This window comes from Ambystoma mexicanum, chromosome 1q (genome assembly GCF_040938575.1).
Source record: "Ambystoma mexicanum isolate Mex_15411 chromosome 1q, UKY_AmexF1_1, whole genome shotgun sequence".
Classification (NCBI taxonomy): domain Eukaryota; kingdom Metazoa; phylum Chordata; class Amphibia; order Caudata; family Ambystomatidae; genus Ambystoma; species Ambystoma mexicanum.
Window position 1 is genome coordinate 309,952,870 of NC_090922.1, and position 20,497 is coordinate 309,973,366.

General features: G+C 48.6%; 1 protein-coding gene across 1 annotated transcript in view; it reads left to right on the forward strand.

Moving 5' to 3' along the window:
* The window catches only part of TRIM28 (tripartite motif containing 28), a 980,216-nt gene that overhangs the window by 899,804 nt on the left and 59,915 nt on the right, over positions 1 to 20,497 (forward strand). Inside the window, exon 16 of the mRNA XM_069639014.1 lies at positions 15,422 to 15,556. Within this exon, the coding sequence (XP_069495115.1) occupies positions 15,422 to 15,556 (135 nt within the window). The remainder of the gene's footprint in view (positions 1 to 15,421; positions 15,557 to 20,497) is intronic.

Sequence of the window (20,497 nt, forward strand, 5' to 3'; positions counted from 1 at the left end):
GACACCTCTGGGCTCTCTGCAACTCCCCCGGACTTCGTTCTGCCTGGGATCAGTTCTAGGAAATAGGAGGGATGTTTTAGCGACTTCTCCTTGTCTCCCGTGGCCCACCTCCCAGTCTTCCCTTGTGGTTTTCCCTTGGGACTTCGCTCACCTTGATTTTCGTAATGCTGCATTCTCCGTCCTGCCGAGCTAGGCAGGGGCGCGTCGTTGTTGGCTTGGTCCGCCAAGTTACTTCACTGGTGTTCGCCTGGAGTCCAGACCAGCTGCGGCGACTCCTTTTCAGGTAAGTCTTTAATGTTTTTTTTTTAATAATGTCTATGTTGATGAATGTCCGAGTAACACCCTTCTTATGTCTTGCAGAGGCTGATGGAGAATGCAGAGGCCGACTACTGAGTTCAAGAAGGTAAGGCTGCGCTAGTTGCGGCGCTGGAAGCGTTCTTGCAAGTGAGCTGACCTGTGCTTTGTTTCTTCTCGGGTCACTGAGAATTCCTGGAAGCGACGATGGAGTGGAGGACAGAACGCCAAAGGTGATGTTCGGAATGGTGGAGGCCTTTCAGGAGTGATGGTAAGTAGTTTATAATTCTTGCCTCTTTAGTCCTGAATACGTGGCAGAGGATCGATGGAAACATCCTCGAAGACTCCTGCTGGATGGAAGAGCTGGAGCAGAGCAGGTAAGAATAGTGATGTTCTTCCGAGTTGTTTGCCCGAGCAGGCCAGGATACAGAGCAGGACCCGGTGAACGTCGCACTGCAAAAGCAGAATAACGCAAAGCGCGTGCTTCGGGTCGGGCTTGGTTTAAATACCTGGCAGGTATCCCAGGTGCCTTAGGGGCGGACCCCGCCCTGAAGCTAGCCTGCTTGTTGCAATTCCCCGATAATCCTCGCGGGGGCAGTCGTGTTCACCCATTGTCCATTGGAAACCATACTTGCCAAGAGCGCCTGGTGCCAATGGCGCCAGGATTCGTCCAGGGCACCCGCAACAGGTTAGTGTGGGTCTTTCTGACCTTGGAACTGTACTGTGGTGGCGGCATGGTGCCCAAGACCCATAGCCTCGGTTCGAGGTTGTGACAAAAATAGCCAGTAGTCTGATCCAGTGCTGTTGTGGGAGCAGACCAGTACCAATCAGTGTCCATACTAGCAGTGTGTCTATTGTGGTTACTTTAAACGCTAGCCGTTAAGTCCTCTGCTTGAAGTCCACTTTAGGTAAGACTTCATAAAACTGTCCCTATGGCATACAGTTCCCCAACTCTTCGTATAAGCTTGTACTGCTCAAGGAACCTTGGTAGAATTATATTTACACAAGGAATGTTTTAAAATACTTGGATTACTTAACCAACGCACATTGGATTACTTAAACTTTTCAAAGGCCACTGCTTAGTTGGTAGTTGCTTGCGGTTTTATTGTTAGTGACAGTATGTACTTGCTGTATAAGAGCCTTACAAGTGAACAATGAATGAATAAATAGAGATTGACACTAATGACAGTTCTACCGTATTATCGGTAAGATCATGCACTCCCGTTTACACAGTAATTGCATTTAGCTAGCAAAACCCCATAAGATTGTCTTTTTGAAAGGGAAAAAGGTTGGTCATACAGTAACAGAGCTTAATGTGCTAGAGGTGTTATTTTAGCAAGCTAAGGCTTTAAAAGTCTGATCCCTAACTCTATGTAAAAGTCAGTTCAGAGAGGCTCAAAATCTTACAAAGCAGCAGAACAGCAAAGGTTCCTGTGGATACTTTGTTTCGAGGGGATTGGGTCCTCCGACGTATTCCATATCTATGACATGTAATCACCACAGCTGTGCTGCTTCGGAAACTTTTTCCTGCGTCGATGCGCCGTCGTCGAGGACCTCCTCTGACGTCATCCGATGTGATAAGTAGGACGCACGACGCCCATAGCCTCAGTTCCGTTTTTTCAGCGAACCTGTTGCTTCGTGAATCTCGGTTAGCGCCTCGACTCTTTGGAGTTCTGTTCTTCTCGGTTCTTCGAACCTGTTCGTTTTGTGAAAATCCTTCGTGTGAAGATGTCTTCTACTTCGTCTTCGACCCCGCGTCCGGGTTTCAAGAAGTGCGGGGAGTGTGGGTCCAAGATGTCGGTGACGGACTCGCACGACGCCTGCCTCTGGTGCCTCGGGGAGGCCCACGACACGGATGACTGTATCGACTGCCAGTCGCTCACGTCCAAAGCCTTATGCGAACGTAAGAAGTTGTCGGTAGGTCGGGTGTCCAAGCCCCGGAAGTCGAAGTCTGCGGGGCTTTCGACGGATGATTCGAGGGGTGACCCTCCGCGTCATCGTCGGCAGTCTCGTGGGTCTCCTTCTAGGAGTCGGTCTCGCCACTCCTCAGCCTCTTCGAGGCATTCTCGGAAGCGCCGACACCGGTCGTCTTCCAGGTCTTCTTCGGAGGACTCTGCCCGGCACGTCGCTTACCCCACCAGCCGTGCGACGCCGGAGGAATGGGCTTCCTTCTGGAAGAAAATGCTGGCGATTCTTGAGACGCAGGGTACTAAGCCGTCCGCGCCCCCGAGTGGGGTCGGTCGTGAGAGGTCGAGAGACACCGCTCGCAAGAGTGGTCGGCACGAGTCACGGGAGAGGTCCCGTTCGGACAAGGAGACTCGTTCTCGACGTACCCGTTCCAGGTCCCGTCCTCGACGCGTTAGAGACCGTGTGCACCTGTGAGGTCTTCGAGGAAGACATCGACGTCTGAGGCGTCGACGGGCTTTCTCGAGGACCCGGCTCCGAGGAAGTCGTCGACGCTCAGGTCTTTGAGGGACACGCTCGGGGCTCCGGCTTCGAGGGCTGTGTCGACGCCGCCAATGCTGGCGGCGCTGCATCTGACGTCGACGCCGATTTCCTCGGCGCCGATGCCTGTTCTCTCGGCGCCGATTCGCTCGACGCCATCGACGCCTTTCGTGTCGGAGGTACCCCGTGGCACGGGGGAACCCCCCTAGGAAGGCTCTGGTTAAAAGCAAGCACTCTCGGGTGCTTTCTTTTCGCCACCTGGAATATATTTCGGAGGCGGATGAGGATTCTGATGGCCTGGTTCCTAGTCAGGTTCCAGATGAAATTGTCTCGGGCCATAGTCAGTTTGACGATTTGAGGCAGTCTCTGCATGATGCCAGTGGACTGGACACCTCTCCGGAGGTGGAGTTTTGTAGGCCTGAGCTTGGCTCTCATGCCGATTGCTCGTACCGGTGCCTTATGGCTAGGGTTTCTGAGTACTTGGGATGGTCTGCTCCCCCAGGGGAGTTTGTGCAGGATGATCTGACGGACATCCTTGATGTTGGTCCCCCAACTGACCCTGTACTGCCGTTTCATATGGCTTTACAGAGAAGGGTGGCGGCGGCTTGGACTGCTCCGGAGAGTCTCCCGGCGGTGGGCAGATCCTTGTCGCGAAAATACCGTCCAGCCAGTAGCGACCCCTGCTACTTGACCAGGCACCCCACTCCGGAGAGTTTGGTGGTGCAGGCGGCCACGGCCCCGGCAAAGCAGGCGTCGTACCCTACCATCCCTCCTGATAGGGACGACAAACGTTTTGATGGCTGGGCGAAGAAAGTGTTTTCTTCTGGTGGTATGGTGCTTCAGGCGGCCAACTCCATTTGTGCCTTCTTTCGTTTCACACACACTCTGTGGAACTGTGTTGCGTTAGCGGCTGAACATATTCCCGAAGGGGACGAACGGGATGGTTTCCTTGCTATGGTCCAGGATGGTAAGGATGCCATGTGAGTCCGTTCAGTCGGGTTTGGACTTAGCTGAATGCGTCAGTAGGTCCATGGCGGCAAGCACCGTGATACGCAGGTTTGCGTGGTTGCGGAAGTCGGGGTTTGCTCCTGATGTGCAGTCCCGGCTCCTCAACATGCCCTTTGACGGTGAACACCTTTTTGGCAGCAAGGTTGACGAGAGCCTTGAGAGGTTGCAGACCTCAAAAGCTGCAGCGAAGTCGTTGGGCGCTGCAGTTTGCCAACCTCCGCCTTTTCGTCCTAGAGGACAGCAGTGGAGGGGTGGTTCCTTTCGCTATTACTCCTTCAGTAAAGCGAGAGGTGCTGGCAGTCAAAGAGGCCAACACAGGGGTACCAGAGGTGGACAGGGTACCCGTGGTGCCAAGGCCGCTCGGGCAGTTGCCTCTTTGCCCTCAGGTAACGCTGCAGCCGCTCCCACTCAGTCATGAGGCCATGTCCATGGTTCGCCGGTTGGGGGAAGGCTGGCGCAGCATCTTGTAGAGTGGCAAGCCATTATTTCAGATGTGTGGGTTCTGGAGATCATAACCCACGGCTACTGTCTTCCCTTTCGGCACAGGCCTCGTGACAATCCACCGGGGAACCTCTTTGCAGAGTCCGGATCCGCTCCTTGCGCAGGAAATTCAAGCCCTGCTGGAGAAAGGCGCCATAGAACTGGTGCCTGTAGCGGAGAGGAACAAGGGATGGTATTCCCCTTATTTTTTGATTTCGAAGAAAGACAGGGGATTTAGACCCATCATGGACTTGCGCGGTTTGAACAAACTCCTCAGGAAGGACAAGTTCAAGATGGTTACTCTCTCTCGTCCTCCAGGCCCTTCAGCTTCAGGACTGGTTGTTGTCACTCGACCTCAAGGATGCTTACTTCCATGTGCCGATCCATCCCAAGCACAAGAAGTACCTGAGGTTCGCGGTTGGCGACTCGCACTTTCAGTTTCGGGTCCTGCCGTTCGGATTGACCTCCGCCCCGAGGGTTTTCACCAAGCTCATGGTGGTGGTGGCAGCGCATCTCAGGCAAGGGGGGATTCACGTCTACCCCTACCTGGACGATTGGTTGATCAGGGGGAGCTCTCCCGAGCAAGTCCTGGATCATCTGTCCGTAACCTGCCACTCCCTTCACAGGCTGGCCTTCTCCCTCAATTTAAAACAACACAGCGGCTCCAGTACATCGGAGCAGTGCTCGACACTTTCCTGGAACAGTGTTTTCCTCCCAGGGTGAGGGCTCTTCACATTCAGCAGATGGTGCACAAGTTTCACAAGTTTCAGCATGCCCAGACACTCCCAGCGTTCGAGTTCTTGAGGTTGCTCGGCCTCATGGCATCCTGCATTCTTCTGTTGCCAATGGCTCGCCTGCGGATGAGATCTTTGCAGTGGGCACTCAAGACGCAATGGTCGCAGTCCTCCGGCAGGATGTCGGACCCGGTTCAGGTGCCGCCCTCGGTCGCCCGGGACCTTCTGTGGTGGGCTGTCGAAGGCAACTTGATGAAGGGGGCTCCATTTTGGCTTCCCTGGCCGGAGGTGACGATCGTGACGGATGCATCCCTGACGGGATGGGGAGCTCATGCCAACGGGCTGACAGTCAGCGGTCGTTGGTCTCCGTCGGAGGTGATACTCCATATCAATCTGTTGGAGCTGAGGGCCGTCAGGCTAGCCCTGAAGGCTTTTCTGCCGACTGTGCGAGGAAAGAGTGTCCTGATCCTGACGGACAACACAGTGGCCATGCACTACCTCAACAAAAAGGGGGGGCAGGGTCACTTCCTCTGTGCAGGGAGGCGATGCAGCTCGAGTTCTGGGCCATCCAGCAGGAAGTTTCGATCTCGGCAGTTCATCTCGCCGGAGACGAAAACGTGACGGCGGACGCTCTGAGCAGGCAGAGCGCGATCTCTCACGAGTGGGAGTTGGCTCAGGAGATTCTCCTGGAGATCTTCGCCCTTTGGGGGACCCCTCAAGTGGATCTCTTCGCCTCCAGTGTCAACCGGTAGTGCGAAAGGTTTTGCTTGCAGGAATTTCCTCCAAAAGGAGCCTTAGGAGACGTGTTTGTGGTGGAGTGGTCATTCCCGCTGCTGTACGCGTTTCCTCCAGTGCCCGTCATCCCGCAAGTGCTGCGGAGGTTACGGAAGTTTGGTTCCCGGATGATCCTCATTGCTCCGGCGTGGGCTCGGAGGACGTGGTACCCGGACCTTCTCGACTTGTCCATCTGCCCTCCACGTCGTCTTCCCTACCGAGACGATCTGCTCTCACAGGAGGGGGGGGTCAGGTTCTCCATCCAGAGGTCAGATCCCTCAACCTTCACGCTTGGCTTCTGAAAGGTTGAGGTATAAGGATTGGGACCTCCCTGAAGACGTGATGGAGGTGTTGCTTTCGGCCCGAAGGCCAGCAACAAAGTCTCTGTACCGTTGCCGTAAGTTCTGCGACTGGTGCAGAGTTCAGAATGTGGATCCTTTTTCATGTGACATCCCCATGGTTCTGTCCTTTTTACTTTCTTTGGCCCACAGGGGCTTGCAAGTGGGTACCATTAAAGGTTACCTGGCGGCGCTGTCCATCTTTAAGCGCTCGTCTGATGAGTGTTCTTACTTTAAAATCCCTTTAATTTCACAGTTTCTGAAAGGGCTCACTAATCTGTTCCCTCCGTCACCTTTCCTGGTGCCCGGTTGGGATTTAAACCTTGTTCTTAACTTTCTTATGGGTGCTCCGTTTGAGCCTTTACATTCTTGCCCTTTGAGGCTGTTAACTCTGAAAACTGTTTTTAGTTGCGGTTACTTCCGCTCGCAGAGTGAGTGAGTTACAGGCACTTTCAGTTAAGCCACCCTTCACTGTATTTCACAAGGACAGGGTTGTCCTTAGAGTTTGTCCTTCTTTTCTTCCGAAGGTAGTGACGGAATTTCATTTGGCCCAGAAGGTTGTTCTTCTGGCATTCTATCCTCCTCTGCATCCTGGTAAGGAAGAGGAGAGGCTCCATAGGCTTTATCCTAGGAGAGCTTTAAGCTTTTATGTTTCACGCATGTCCCGGGTCAGAGTGGACGATCAACTCTTTATTGGTTACGCTGGAAAGCGTTTGGGGCAAGCTGTGACGAAACCGACTTTGTCTCGCTGGATTATTTTAGCCATCTCGGGGTGTTACCGCTTGGCGGGTAAGGACCCACCGGCTAGCTTGCGGGCCCATTCTACCAGGGGTGTGGCTGCATCTACTGCCCTGCAGAGGGGTGTTCCTATTTGCAACATCTGGGATGCAGCCACCTGGGCTTCAGTACATACATTTGTACGTCACTATTCCCTCGATTCCATCCGAGGACAGGATCTGGCCTTTGGCAAGGCGGTTCTTTGCTCTATTTGATTGGCTATTCTAAATTCTGATTCTAAATTCTTTCCCTCCTCCTTGCTCTGGTACTGCGTTGGGAGTCTGTCATAGATATGGAATACGTCGGAGGACCCAATCCCCTCGAAGAACAAGTTACTCTCTTACCTGGTAACGTTCTTTCGATGGGATGGTCGGACGACGTATTCCATATCGCTCCCGCCCTGCCTTCCCCGCTGCAGAATTTCTTTTGCGATTGCAGCTTACGTTCTGCAAGGCTTTGTGTCTGACTGGCAGTTGACTAATGTCACACGTTCTGGGGGGAAAAAACTGCAACTGAGGCTAGGGGCGTCGTGCGTCCTACTTATCACATCGGATGACGTCAGACGTCGTAGGAGGACCTCGACGCCGCAGGACGCAGACGCCAAAAAAAGTTTCCGAAGCAGCACAGCTGTGGTGATTACATGTCATAGATATGGAATATGTCGTCGGACCATCACATCGAAAGAACGTTACCAGGTAAGAAAGTAACTTGTTCATCTAAGGCAAGATGCTAGAAAAGTTAACACAACGATGGAGACCCTGTCAAAGGACTCCCTAAAGGGTCACAAGCCGCTAGCGTGGGTCAGAGGTAAAAGTGGACACCTTCATGCACTCCAACACTCTGGAGCGACTTCTTGGTTTAAGGTAAGCAATACCTTTTCACCCCACAGTACCTTAAGTTGGAAGACATTTTCATGGCTGGATTCTCCTCTGCGCACCAGCGACGAACCCAGTCTTCTGATTCCTTGGTCTAGTGATGAAAGGAAGGACTCTGAATAGGTTGGCATGGCAGCAGTCTTCAGAGAGGGGCCTTGGCACAGATTTCTTCATATTCTCTGGTCAGTCTGTAGTACCAACAAAGAACGGTATTCACCCGTTTGATGTTCAATTCCTGCACTCTGGTGAGGGGACTTGGATGAGTCGGATTTTGTCGTGTCTCTGGAGGTTCACCTGGAGCTCAGCAAATATTTGGACGGATTCGGCTACTCCAAGACGTTGCACTGCAAATGGGTCGGAGTTCTCTTGTTGTTCACGGTCTGCAGCTTTGGAAAGGCACAGCACCTCGGGAGACGGCTCACATTGCAGTTAATCTCGGGGCTGGTTGGTCCCACTAGCCAAAGGGAAGGAGTCGTCCTCTTCGGAGCTCCTCTGTCAGTTAGAAATTGGGGTCAGGACAGCAGTGGTCTCTTCACGGCGACGCAAAGGATCTGCAGACGTCGGTTACTTCAGTTTACAGTGGTCAACTGACTTTCACCTCAGGAACCTCACCTTTTATTCAGTTTCAGCACACACTGTTCTGCTATCTCCGAAGTTTACAGAAAGGGCTGACTAGTTGTCCAATCAGCACAGCCAGACCCCCAGTGGGCCCTAGTTACATTCAGGCACTCGGGCAGACAAAGGGCAGTGGAGTGAAAAACTCCTCTACTTCCTGCCCAAACACACTGGAGCCAAGGCAGGGACACTCGAGGGTTCCTTCCAATGGCAAAACACACACAGACCTCCCACTGCCAGAATGGTAGAAGGGCTAGCAAAGGACAACTGCACTAGAAATGGTGAAAAAAGAAAGGAGCCACTGTGTTAAAACATATGTGAGCCTATTGTGCACAACCGAGACTGTGAATACAGTCTGCGGTAAAAAATAGCACAGTAGTTGGGAGAAAATGTCCACTGCCACCAGCCATAACTAAAGAGTTGTCTATGTGACTAGAAAGTCACAGGGGCAGAGAGAAGGGGGAAGGGGGATTCTAGGTATCCCCTTGGCACTCCACATAATGTGGTGTGAGCCAATCTCATAATATACAGTTTTAGGAGGAATACAAAGTAGCCCTCTATCCTTATTAACTGTAATTAATAAGAATGAAGAAATAATCTCAAATGAGAACCAAACATGTCTAAAGAGATATGGAGGAAAGCAGACTCCATAATAAAGGTAAAACACAGAGAAAAGAGTTCCAAGTCAGAGCAAATAAGAATGAATGATTGGAAAGATTCCACTCATTCAGGATTGAAAGAAAGGTCCAGAAGTCCAGCAAAAAGTGCTGGGTGTCTCACTAGGAGAGGGGTGATAAAGCATAAAACTGATAAATCTCCCTAATGGTTCCTATCCACCTTTTTGCAGTCCCCAGGGATCACGCGTTCTGCCAGTTTCATTCTACTCCTGAATACTAATAGAAGGGATTGCTGCAAATGGCAAGTCGTTCGGACGCTCACAACCCAAAACTGACATTTTCTTTGGTACTACTTATTGGAAAAGTATTTTTTTGGCAGCTTTCCTACTAGCATATTTACTTTTTAGGGGTTCCTGACTGATTTTTGGGATGTGGCCATTTTACCTCATCTGCTCCTCTCATTTTGTTTGGGGTGCACTGGTCCTTCCCTACGGCTATCGGATCTATGTGAAATAATTGAATTTATTCCTGCAAAGCCCAAAATGTTTTTTTAAAAAAAAAAAACAATTTCAATACATATATATGCGGAGGGAGACACTCTGCAGCTCTCCCCAACCCGCACACTCCCCTTAACATTTATCACTTTAACCCATCCCCCCACATATATGTCGCGAAATGCGGCTTTAAAAATTCTATATTTTGTGCTTCAAATTGTCTGCGGAGTAATGGGGTGATACCTAGCTATCAGCTCAGGTAATGTTTCTACCTTTTTGTTTTTCACTTTTATATTTACAGTGTAGCACAGCACACCTTCAGTGGAGTGCTGCAGGGACGCCTTGTGTCCCTTTTTATTTTTCGTTATTTCCTGTGCACTGTCATGCATTTTTAAAAATTTATTTACAGATGTCTTGAGGGACTGCTGTACACTGCCAGCCCTCCTCTTGCATTGCCGTCTTGTCTGTGGAGCATTTCCTAGGCGTTCTTTTTTAGGGGTTGTACAGGAAACTCAGTCCAAAAGACACACGTGTAGGGAGAAAAAAGGGTCTCCTAGCCAGACTAGTAAAAACATACGCCTATCCTGGAATGCGATGGTAGCCATTTCCTACCTTAAGAAGAGCAGAATAATCTGCCTAATGTTTTTGAAGTCCATTAACTAGGCAACTGGCGTTGTTGTGCTTCTTGAGGTATAAATGGCAGTTTTTGACCATTTTCCTTCATCAGTTCTGATTTGGAGCTCACAAAGCCAGACTGGCTGAATGGGAGTTGGCTCTGACTGGACATAGGGTCTGCCAGGCACCTTACTTCACATCCCTATGCACCCACGGAAAAAGGGAGTGAGGCTGTCCTCCCGAAATTGGAGGCTGTCAAATGTTTGAATGGTACCATGGCATGTGGTTAGTGGGCTGTGGCTGTGTGTTTGTGCGTGTCTCATCTGTACCTTATTGAAACCCCTTTCACCTCATGAGTGCACCTTGACTGCTCTGCCTAGCTACCACTTGGGAGAGTCAGTATAAGTTTAGGGAATCCCTGCTTGTCACTGACAGGCTGATCCAAGTCCTGACCAGATGACGTTTGGAAAACCTCCCCAAAAGAAATATTTGAAGGTGTACAGTCGTTCCGGATCGATATCTGGATGGGGAGGGCTCAATATGTCGGCCTTTAGAAAAGCCTGACTGTTGGTTTTGGAAAATACTTTTTACTGACTGTATTCTGAAATGAAATGCATGTAACAGGTTAATGGTGTTTTACAGATTGTGTGATTAATTTGTGTTCTTTTAGAACCCTGTCTGCATCTACCTTTTTTCCTTTATTGGATTTGTGAACAGTGTAAATCTGTAGAAAGTCCACTGCCCTCCTAAGAGTAGCTTAAGTTGACTCACTCTGTGCTACCTGTTGTCTGGCCCTGGATCCACTCTCCTGCTCTGGGCCTCACAAGAAAACCAGCAAGTTGCTGAAAGCATGTATTGATGTGCTTCTCCTCAGATTTGAGCAATAGTGACTTCATTTATTTAACTCCAATTTTCTCTCTGAATTCGTGGAGTGCTGGTTCCCCACTGTCACAAACACGAACCCTTAGTAACAACCGTTGCACATGCATTTGTTGACTAAAGCTGTAATACTGTTAATGCATCACCAAAGTGCTTTGCTTCAATAGTTTGAAATGCATATATAAGCCAGTTAAAATGTCTGTGGTGCAAGTGGTGGGGTCTAGTTTCCCAGTATAGATTTCTGCAACCACTCCTTCACCACTGGAGTCTTCCCCTCCCACCTGAAGCACTCCATTGTGCACGCTCTTCTTAAGAAACCCTCTGCCGACCTGTCCTGCCTGGCTAACTATCGTCCAATCTCCATCACTTTTCCTGGGCAAACTCCTTGAAAAGCTGGCCATCTCCCAGCTTACTCTTCACACTGAATCTGTTGGTTGCCTCCATGACCATCAGTCTGGCTTCAGAGCTGCCAGAAGCACAAAACTGCTCTCCTGAACATCCGTGAAGACCTGCTCTCCAACCTTGATTCCAACACCCCCTGTGCCTTCATCTTACTGGCTCTCTCTTCATGCCATCCTGCTCAACCATCTCTGTGATAATCTGGGTATCACCGATCAGGCCATGGCTTGGCTGACATGCTTCTCTCTGATCGACCCTCCCAGGTCCAACTTGGGTCCTTCCTCTCCTCCATCTCTATCTCTACCTGTGGTGTTCCCCAGAACTCTAACCTCTCTCCCTGGCTGTTCAAGCAATACCTGGCACTTCTTACCCACCGCATTGCCGCTCACTGCCCCAACTTTCAGTGCTATGCGGATGACACCACCTATTCTCCTCTCATCTCTGACTGTCTGTACGTGTTAGGCAGAATTGCATGCAGTACCCTCAGGGACCACCACATACAATTAGGACTACAGGTGTAAGCAAAACCAACCTTTGGTATAAGTCTGTACTAGACAGTTTTTGGTAGCGAGCTGAGCGGCCAGGCTTATCTCGATGGAAAATGAGCAGTACAAAGATGTTACACAGAGGTCTTACAATCACAGTGGTTCAAGTAAACACTTAAACTCCAGGTTTCTTGGTAAATCACGTATTAATGTATTACACATTCATTCGCTAGAACGAGGCAACTTAATATTATACACAAACACACTTCAGTACTGAACCAATAAGTTTCTGAGTAAATTAGGCTCCCCTGAAATAGGAGCAAAATGGCATTTCAGTTACTTTAAATGGGAGTAAAAGGCACAAGTTAATAGAATAGATCAAAAATACTTTCTTAGGCATTGCAAATAGTTTCAGTTCACTAGAGGACTCGATTCAGTTCAATAGGCTTAGGCCAAAGTCAATGGACTAGTGTCTTGGGTAGGAAAGAGCAGTTCTTGTAGTAAACGTTAAAGTCTTTGCAAATGTTCTCAGAAGTAGTTTGTATGAAAAAGAATCATATGCTGGGTCACAAGATGATTACGCCTGCAAGTTGGGAAAGTTCCACAAACTTTCACCGCGAGAGGTAAGTTCTCTCAATCGGGTTGGCACAGTTCCTTAATATGAAGAACAAGATGCAACTGAAAACGTTGGTTCTTGGCAGTTCCTGCAGATCTCACTGCTCCTGGGCCTCAGTCGTGGGGACAAGAAGGATGACATTGGAGGACTCCTGACTGCACGGGATCGTCGGAAATTGAGTGAGTTCAGTTAGACTAGCTGTAGTCAAGCACACAAGCTGGTGTCCTGCCCCCTGGTTAAACCTAACCAGCTCTGAGAATGTTATCCAGGTAGCTTAAGAGTTTATTGGTCCCACCAACTCAATGGAAGAAGTCGTCCTTGAAGGGGCTTCTCTGTCGAGATGAACTTGGCAATTCGGACCTGCAGCAGGGCTTCACCGGGAAAACCAATGATCCAGGAGTTGCAGTGGCCGTCCTGTTCAGCTCTTCTTCGGTTCTATCGTTCCAGTGGTTCACTCTGCTTTCCAGTCCAAGAGACCCGCCTTTTAAACAGTTTTCTCGCTTTCATTCCAGCGTAGCTGTCACCCAGCAGGTGGGTGTCCTTGCTGGATAGACAGCCAATCATGGCAGAGTGCATTTGGGTCTCCTTGGAGACTAAGCACAAGGAGTTTCGGGCACCTCCCTCATTTCCTGCCCACCCCAGACACTCGGGCACTAGAGGCGGTCTTCAGTCCTGAAGCCCGCCAAAGGCGTACAAAGGGACCGGACCTGGTTTGGCGCGCAGAGACAAACTCCAGAAGGACCTTTCCGAAAAGAAACGGCAAAAAAAGGACCAGGACTTGTTTAAACTAAGGGGCTTAAGGTGCCATTTTGAAAAACATGGCTCCCGCAATTTTTAGATACCGGTGTTCACGGCTGGGAAAAATCATAGTAGTTCATTGTAAAACCACTGCCACCAGCCATTTCGATAGGAAACGGTAGCATTTGACTGCTACATGAGTATTTAGACAGAGGGGATACTAGGTAACCCCTACAGCACTCTATTGTAAAAGAGTGTGTGCTGGGTCTAGAAATTTGGAAAGGGTAGTAAAGTCAATTTCACCTTAGATTCTCTGGGGGACAGTAGTTCATTCCAGAGAAGGTATTTAAACTTTGGGTTAGCCTAAAAGGTTTCCCTGTCACTGCACTGAGGGTGCTGTGGGACACAAATAAAAAAGATTATGCCTATGGAGTTGTTTAAAACTCCATAACCAAAGAAAATGAACACAGAAAACCAACAGAATTGAAAAGTTCAAAACTCCAAAGTTTAGCAAAAGGTAGAGGCAATTAGCACATTTCTGAGAATTCTCCCTAACACTCCGCCATCCAGGAGTAGTGTGCAGCCAATTATCTCCGCCTTAATGCCAGTAAGACTGAGATTCTCCTCATCGGCACACCTGCTCCCTCCTTTCCTGTCACTCTCTAGCCGGCCTCTCTTGACCCTCTACCTGCTCCCACCTGTGAGGCTAAAAACCTTGGGGTATTCTTCGACTCCACACTTTCCTTCTCTCCTCACATCTCCAACGTCTCTAAGAAGTCACACTATCAGCTGCACCTCCTCAGAGGTATTCTTCCTTTACTCTCCTTCCCCCAGAAGCTCACTGTCTCCAGAGCTCTGGCTCTCTCTAGGCTGGACTACTGCAACAGCCTCTTTTCTAACTCTGCCTTCTGCAACTCATCCAAAACAGGACTGCAAGACTTGTCCTTGGCCTCAAGCCCAGGGATTGTATCTCACCAGGACTGAAATGTCTGCACTGGCTCCCAGTGGCAGCAAGGATTACGTTCAGAACCCTCTGCATTGTCCACAAGGCCTTCGGGCCTGGGACCTCAATACCTTCAACTCTCTTCCTAAATATCGCTCATCCAACTCCCTCAGCGTCAGTCTCTTCTCCAAGCAGCGTGTTGGTGGTAGATCTTTCTTCTGCCGGGGCCTCCCTCTGGAGCAGCCTCCATGCCTCTCTGAAACTTGGAGAACCATCACCGGTTCCGGAAGCACCTCAAGACCTTCCTCTTTGCTTCTGCTGTCTCTCCTCCTCTTCCCCTGCTAATCTCCTGGCTGAATCTGAAACTGCCCTGGGTACCTGGCTACCCTCTGATCTTGGGCCCTGGTCCCCTCCCCACCAGTTGTACTCCTGTACTGCCCCCTGGCAACCATTGCACTCGGGGACCGTTTCGGTATCCCTACACCCCCTACTAGCACTTGACCCCTTGTGTCTGCTCTTAACCTTGCACTTGCCACCAGCTGGCCGCACTTTTATTTATTGTCTATTTATTTTTACTTTTAACCTATGTACTATACTCCCCCCTCCCCTTTGCCCCTGCACTTTCCCCTTCCCCCCTGCACTTACGCAATCTCAATGTCACCTGGCCTAGTAGGATCGTTGTCTGTCATCCCTCTGTTTCCCCTCCCTTGCCTCGTCACGCCTTGAAACACTTGTGTATAGGCGCATTATAAATGCCATATCATATTCATGACTTTTAAATCAAGAAGTGTAACAGATCAGAAGTTAGTGAACGATATTGGAAGACACTTCTTTTAGATGAGCATTGCCAAGTGTCTCATTCTGGTCGAGGAACATCATTGGAATAAAGAACGTGAATCTGGGAGGACTTGCTTGAAAGGAATGAGAAGCGGCTCAGAATGACCACAGATGTGCAGTAAGCAGCATTAATGCTTGACTGAGGAAGAAAACTGCTGACTGAAAAGTTGTTTTAAGATATATTTGGCATTGAATAATCTTGCATGTGGGCAGAGTTTGCATTGTACATTTATCAGTTAAATATTCTCCAGGCTGTTTTTCTGAAGGAAACCTTTCTAGGGGATTGTTCTAAAAATTACTCCATGTGCATTTGTATCCTCATTTGACATAGTTAGGATTGAAGCTGTATTTGACGATTGCATGGAAATGTGGGTGCAGCAGTGCAGACTAGTTTGTTACGAAGTTTACACTGAAACCTGCTCACTTGATGTCTGTACATTTCACTTGTATTTTTCTAGGACAAAGGAGGCCCCCTTAATTTGCCCACGATCAGAGCAAAGCTTCAGAATAGTATAGCACCTGGCTATTCCAGTCCCGAAGAGTTTGTTCGTGATGTCTGGATGATGTTCAAGAATGTCAGCAGATGTGCAGAGGTGAGATGCTCTTAACCAAACCACAAATTATGGACTTAAATATGTGATCCTCTATACCCATGCAACTGAAAACATTTTCTCTGTCAGCGAGAACAGTTTAAGATTTGACGAAGCTTCAATTGATTGAGCAAAATGTCCAGAAGTTTGAAAAGGTGATGTAGGGACTAAACACATGTTGCTTTTGTATCTCTGCTCCCAACTGGTTTACCAAACTTTTCCCTCTATAATTCAACATCAATAACGTTATCTCGGGGGTTTATAGTCATAATGTAGAAAAAAAAATGTGGAAAACCTATACATATAATGAAGAGTCCATTTTTAGAAAAAAAATGTCAATTAGCACTATCAATAAATAAACAAGAAGAGTATCATTTACTAGGGGAGGGTCCCCCCCAAACCCCCTCACCCAACACCCCCCCGGCAACCCCCCACCACCCTCTCACCCCTCATACTCAACACATTTTAATTATATATATATTTATTTATTTTTCGAAAAAATTCTAAAAAATGTAGAAAAAATTCGACATTGTTTTTCGACATTGTTTTCTAAAATAAAATCGACATTTTGACTTTCTACATTATTGCATTCTACATTATGACTGACCACCTATCTGGGGCATGAATTACAAGTTTGATTGCACTTGCTACATCCCGGAGACTGTTCTAGGTGTGCTTCCGTGTTAAAGTACAGTTCTGAGTGGTAAGATGAATTTCCAAAATAAAACCTCAGGTTGGATTTTGGGAGACCAAGCTATACGGTTGAGCAGGGAGGACCCTGAAATCTAGCCAAAAACAATCACGGTATGTAGCAGAGCGAAAAGGCTGTCAATGAGTCCACACAGAGCAACACCAATAATTTGAGTTAAACAATTAAGTACAAAAATATACAATTATTTTATCAGGCCCTTCAAATACTCACTTAGCAGCTAAAACCTCTAGGCAAATGTTGTCGCACCCTTACTATATAACCGATCTATACGTTCACCCTTTGGTGAAGAAAGAAGGCATGATATTCATTAGACACCTTAGAATAACCACAACATAGTTCCCCTAATACGTAATGAGTCCAGCCATAATAAGATTTTGGGCCTTGTGCCCTAAAGTTAGCCATTCCAAAGTAATACCTTTCAGGTATAAACCCATTCCCTTATGCCCACTGTCCTTTGAGAATCCACACTAACCTTAAACAGAACATCTCTGCAGAATATCCAAAGAGGCAGCCAACAACCAGACTCAAATTCCCTGCAAGGACCCTGAAAATGGGCCTACAAGTGTAAAGCACAGAGCGTCTCAGAAAGGACTGTCCATCCAAAATAAATGATCATTCCCTCACCGGCCAGGAGCTACCAACTGATAACCACACAGTCATTCATACCATTATGCTCACGCTCTACTTTACATAAACAAACAATAGAACACAGCTACACCCCTCGATCAATTCGGCCTAGCTGCACACATACCTACATCTCCCATAAAACACCTTAACAGCCTGGTAGAACGCAGCTATATCCCATGACAAATTCAACCTTGCGGCACTCATATTCTCCCACACATGCCTCACGGCAGCGAGAATGCAGACTTGGAAACAACCCTCCTTGCTGCACACATTACACTGATCTCTCACATCCACTGCACCACACTTAGCATTAGAATGCAGCCAACCTGCAAAATCCACTCTGGTTGCTCACCTACCAAGTGCACCAAGCACTATATGCTACACTCTTTCAACTGAAATGGACTGCGGTCCCCGAGGGCTTTCAACCAACAGCGCTTGAGATCCCACAAATGGTACATAAAGCGCTATATAGATGCACTATAACATAACAGATAGGTTTAATAAGAAATCTGGGCAATGCCAGTGGTTGGAACAGAGTTCAAAAAGTTTTGGAAAGTCCATGTAAGTATCTCACTGAATCCCACCACACCACACTACAATAAGCCTTTGGAGGGGAGCCTGACCAGATACCATCAATCCATGTCAGGAAAGAGTGAAATGGGGACAGGACTTTACACCCATGTAACACTATAGGGACCGGGAAAAAGAAATGGGTATGTTAACTTATCGAACTCTGATTTCTCCAGACACCACTGCTGAGTCACTGGATTTCGTTGGGGACATGTTCTGCTGTGCTTTGTCTGTTTGAGGGGAGGGCGCCAGGCATTGCGGGTTCAGAGGCCACTTTCTGCACCAGGATTTTTGTTTGTTAGTCGCAGTGCTTGAATCTCGGGTACCCCACCCCCCACCCGACAATGATTTATCCAGAGACCATTGCTGATTTTCCAGATTCTGTTGGTGGTCAGATGGGACGGGGTGGGGGGGGGGGGCTTAGGAAGACATGTTCAGTGCTGCATTTGGTCCTCTGAGGCCCCGGAGTCCCGGTGTTGGTAAGAATTTTGATTGTGTGTGTAATTCTCCCCACTTGTTAAGTCCCCTTGCACTTTTTGCTGGACTATTGGATTTTTCTGAGACTCCTGAGTGAGTGGATACCGTTTTCCTCACTCTTACATTCTTTTACTGTGACTCTGGGAACCCTTTTGGTTATATTTGATGGAGTCTGCTTTACTCTCTTTTTGTGGCATCTGTATTTTACTATTGCAGGACAGAGCACTTTCTGTGCAGTGTTGCTGGATGCTCCCTGACTTTCCATCTTTGGTTTTCTTTTATTTTCCTGCGTTAACTTAATGTTACCAGGCTAGGGGGGTTACTTGTTATGCTACCTATGTTTTTCTTTTGTGAGATCAGCACACACCACCTTAGGTGGAGTGCTGAGGGGGCACATTGTATCCCTTTTCTCACTTTTCCTGTAACTTTTTAGTTACAGTGACAGGTAGTGGCTGGTGGCATTGGATGATTTTTTAACTGATTTTGTGAAACTTGCATCGCAGGCTGTATTCACAGCTGCGGTAAGGGACACATGGAGCACCATTGACCCAAAATGGTGCTTGTCTCCTTTTTTCACCAAGTCACGGCGACTTGTTCTTTCTTGAGCCTTCTTCTGCTGGCCTGTGTGGGGGAAGTCCTTCTCCCGCTTTTGTTTTAGATGGGTACCCATGGGAACGTCAGCCCAGAGGCGCCAGTGTATCTGGGAGGACAAGCAGCTGGGAGGACACCAAAACTCCTCAGGTCTTTGTCCTCTAGTGTGCCTGCTTCTATCCAGTTCTAACTGGGTACCTGGCTGTCCCTCTGGGACAGTCGCCACCCAAAGTTTGAATGCAGCATGCATGCTGATTGGCGGCAGGGTTCCTGTATTTAATGCAAGGGTCTTGATGCAAAAGCCAGAGTCGACCACTGGAAGATCCCTTCTAAAGAAGGAAGGAAGGAGGACACCTGCAGCCACCTACAGTGACCGCCAGAGCCGACTAACTGCTGCAGCTCCAGCCCTCTTTTCTGTGTGACAGGAAAGATCCAGACCGGACAACTTCCTCCATTGGAATGGTGGACGTAACCAGTCTTGAAACCAGCTACAGTTCGAGCCATCCCACGACGAACTGTGACCTTCCAGGCCTATAATATCTGAATCCCCTGGGACCTCTGGCACTGCTGTGGTGCATCGTTGCTTCAAGTGCGGTTTCAGCTGCTTTCTTGTGGGCATCTGTCTGGGCATACAGAGACTCCATCCCGATCATAGAAGTACACTCAGCTGAGTCGTGTACCGAGTGAAGGAAGGTCTGCCAAGTGACAGCTGTCACTACAATGACGCCTGTGTTGTTCCTCCAGAACCTGGTGCCATAAAGATCTGCTGGGCGTCCCTGTGACTGAGTCTGACCATCTGCTCTCGCCAAAGATTTTTCATCCAGCCGCCAAGGCCAGAGACCTGAACCGGGGCTGCTGTCGTCTTGCCTTGGGGGTCCGCTGGTGACATCGTTCTTCACTTTCTCATCCGCTCTCCGGTACTAACCCGAGCCATTGTGTTGCTGTTGGCTCCTCCTGAGCTGCTTGAGTCATGGGGTGGTGGAAGACCCAACCGTGTTCTCACAATCCTCAGGAAATCCGTCCTTGAGGCTAAAATCCTTCCAGTGGCCTACTTGGCCCCCCTGAACTTCTAAATCCAATTCCATTACTTGCTACAAAAAAACATCTTCTGAGAACGTATAACTATGACAGCGCCTGGCTTCCTTTGTTTTGCCGCCCACGCGTCACTGGCCCCCCATTTCCCCCATCTGACGTTTGAGACACTCATTCCCCAGATAGAATTGGACTTCTAAAGTTTAGGCCTACACAGTTATTAACCTACCAGTATTGGTCTCTAGTAAATGTTCGTTTATGAATGATTTGCTAACCTGAAGCTGCTCTTACACTTACTTGTTTCTCATCTAAAGGTCCACTATTGAATTGCATATGGCAAGAGCGGATGTCTTATTGTGTGAAACATTCCTTGCTTACCTGACTTGAAAAGTGATTTGAACATCTTAGTGTATGTAATAAATAACCCTACTAAAGTATGTAAGTGTTTCCTTGACTAGAAGTGTGCTCAAAGTTCTTTGTACTTACCTACAGCCCTTCTTCCTCATAGACTAAGCCTGGCTGCTCAACCATAGGCCAAACCTGAGTTGAAGCCCTGTACTCCTAAGAGTGAGTCTTCTAAAGCCTACCACAGGTGAACTTTAGTGAAACTCTCCAATAGTGGGTAGTAGAGGTCACTTTCCAAAGCAGCATTTAGTTTTGGTTGGTTGCAGTGCTTGAATCTTGGTCCCAGGCACCTTACAGCTGAACACACTTGGGAAGGAAAGAAGAAAACTTCCATGGAGCATGCCACATTAGATGTCCATGGAGCGAAGGAGGAGGATTGCAACAGGAGTCCTAATGGTCCGAAGGCACAGATCCTCAAGTTGTTCACACCAGTGCAGTGGTAAAAGCACAGACAACAGTATTCTTGAGATCAGGCAGAGGAGCAGGTCTTCACTGAGACGTGGCTGGAGGCAATGCTTGTCTGCTACAGT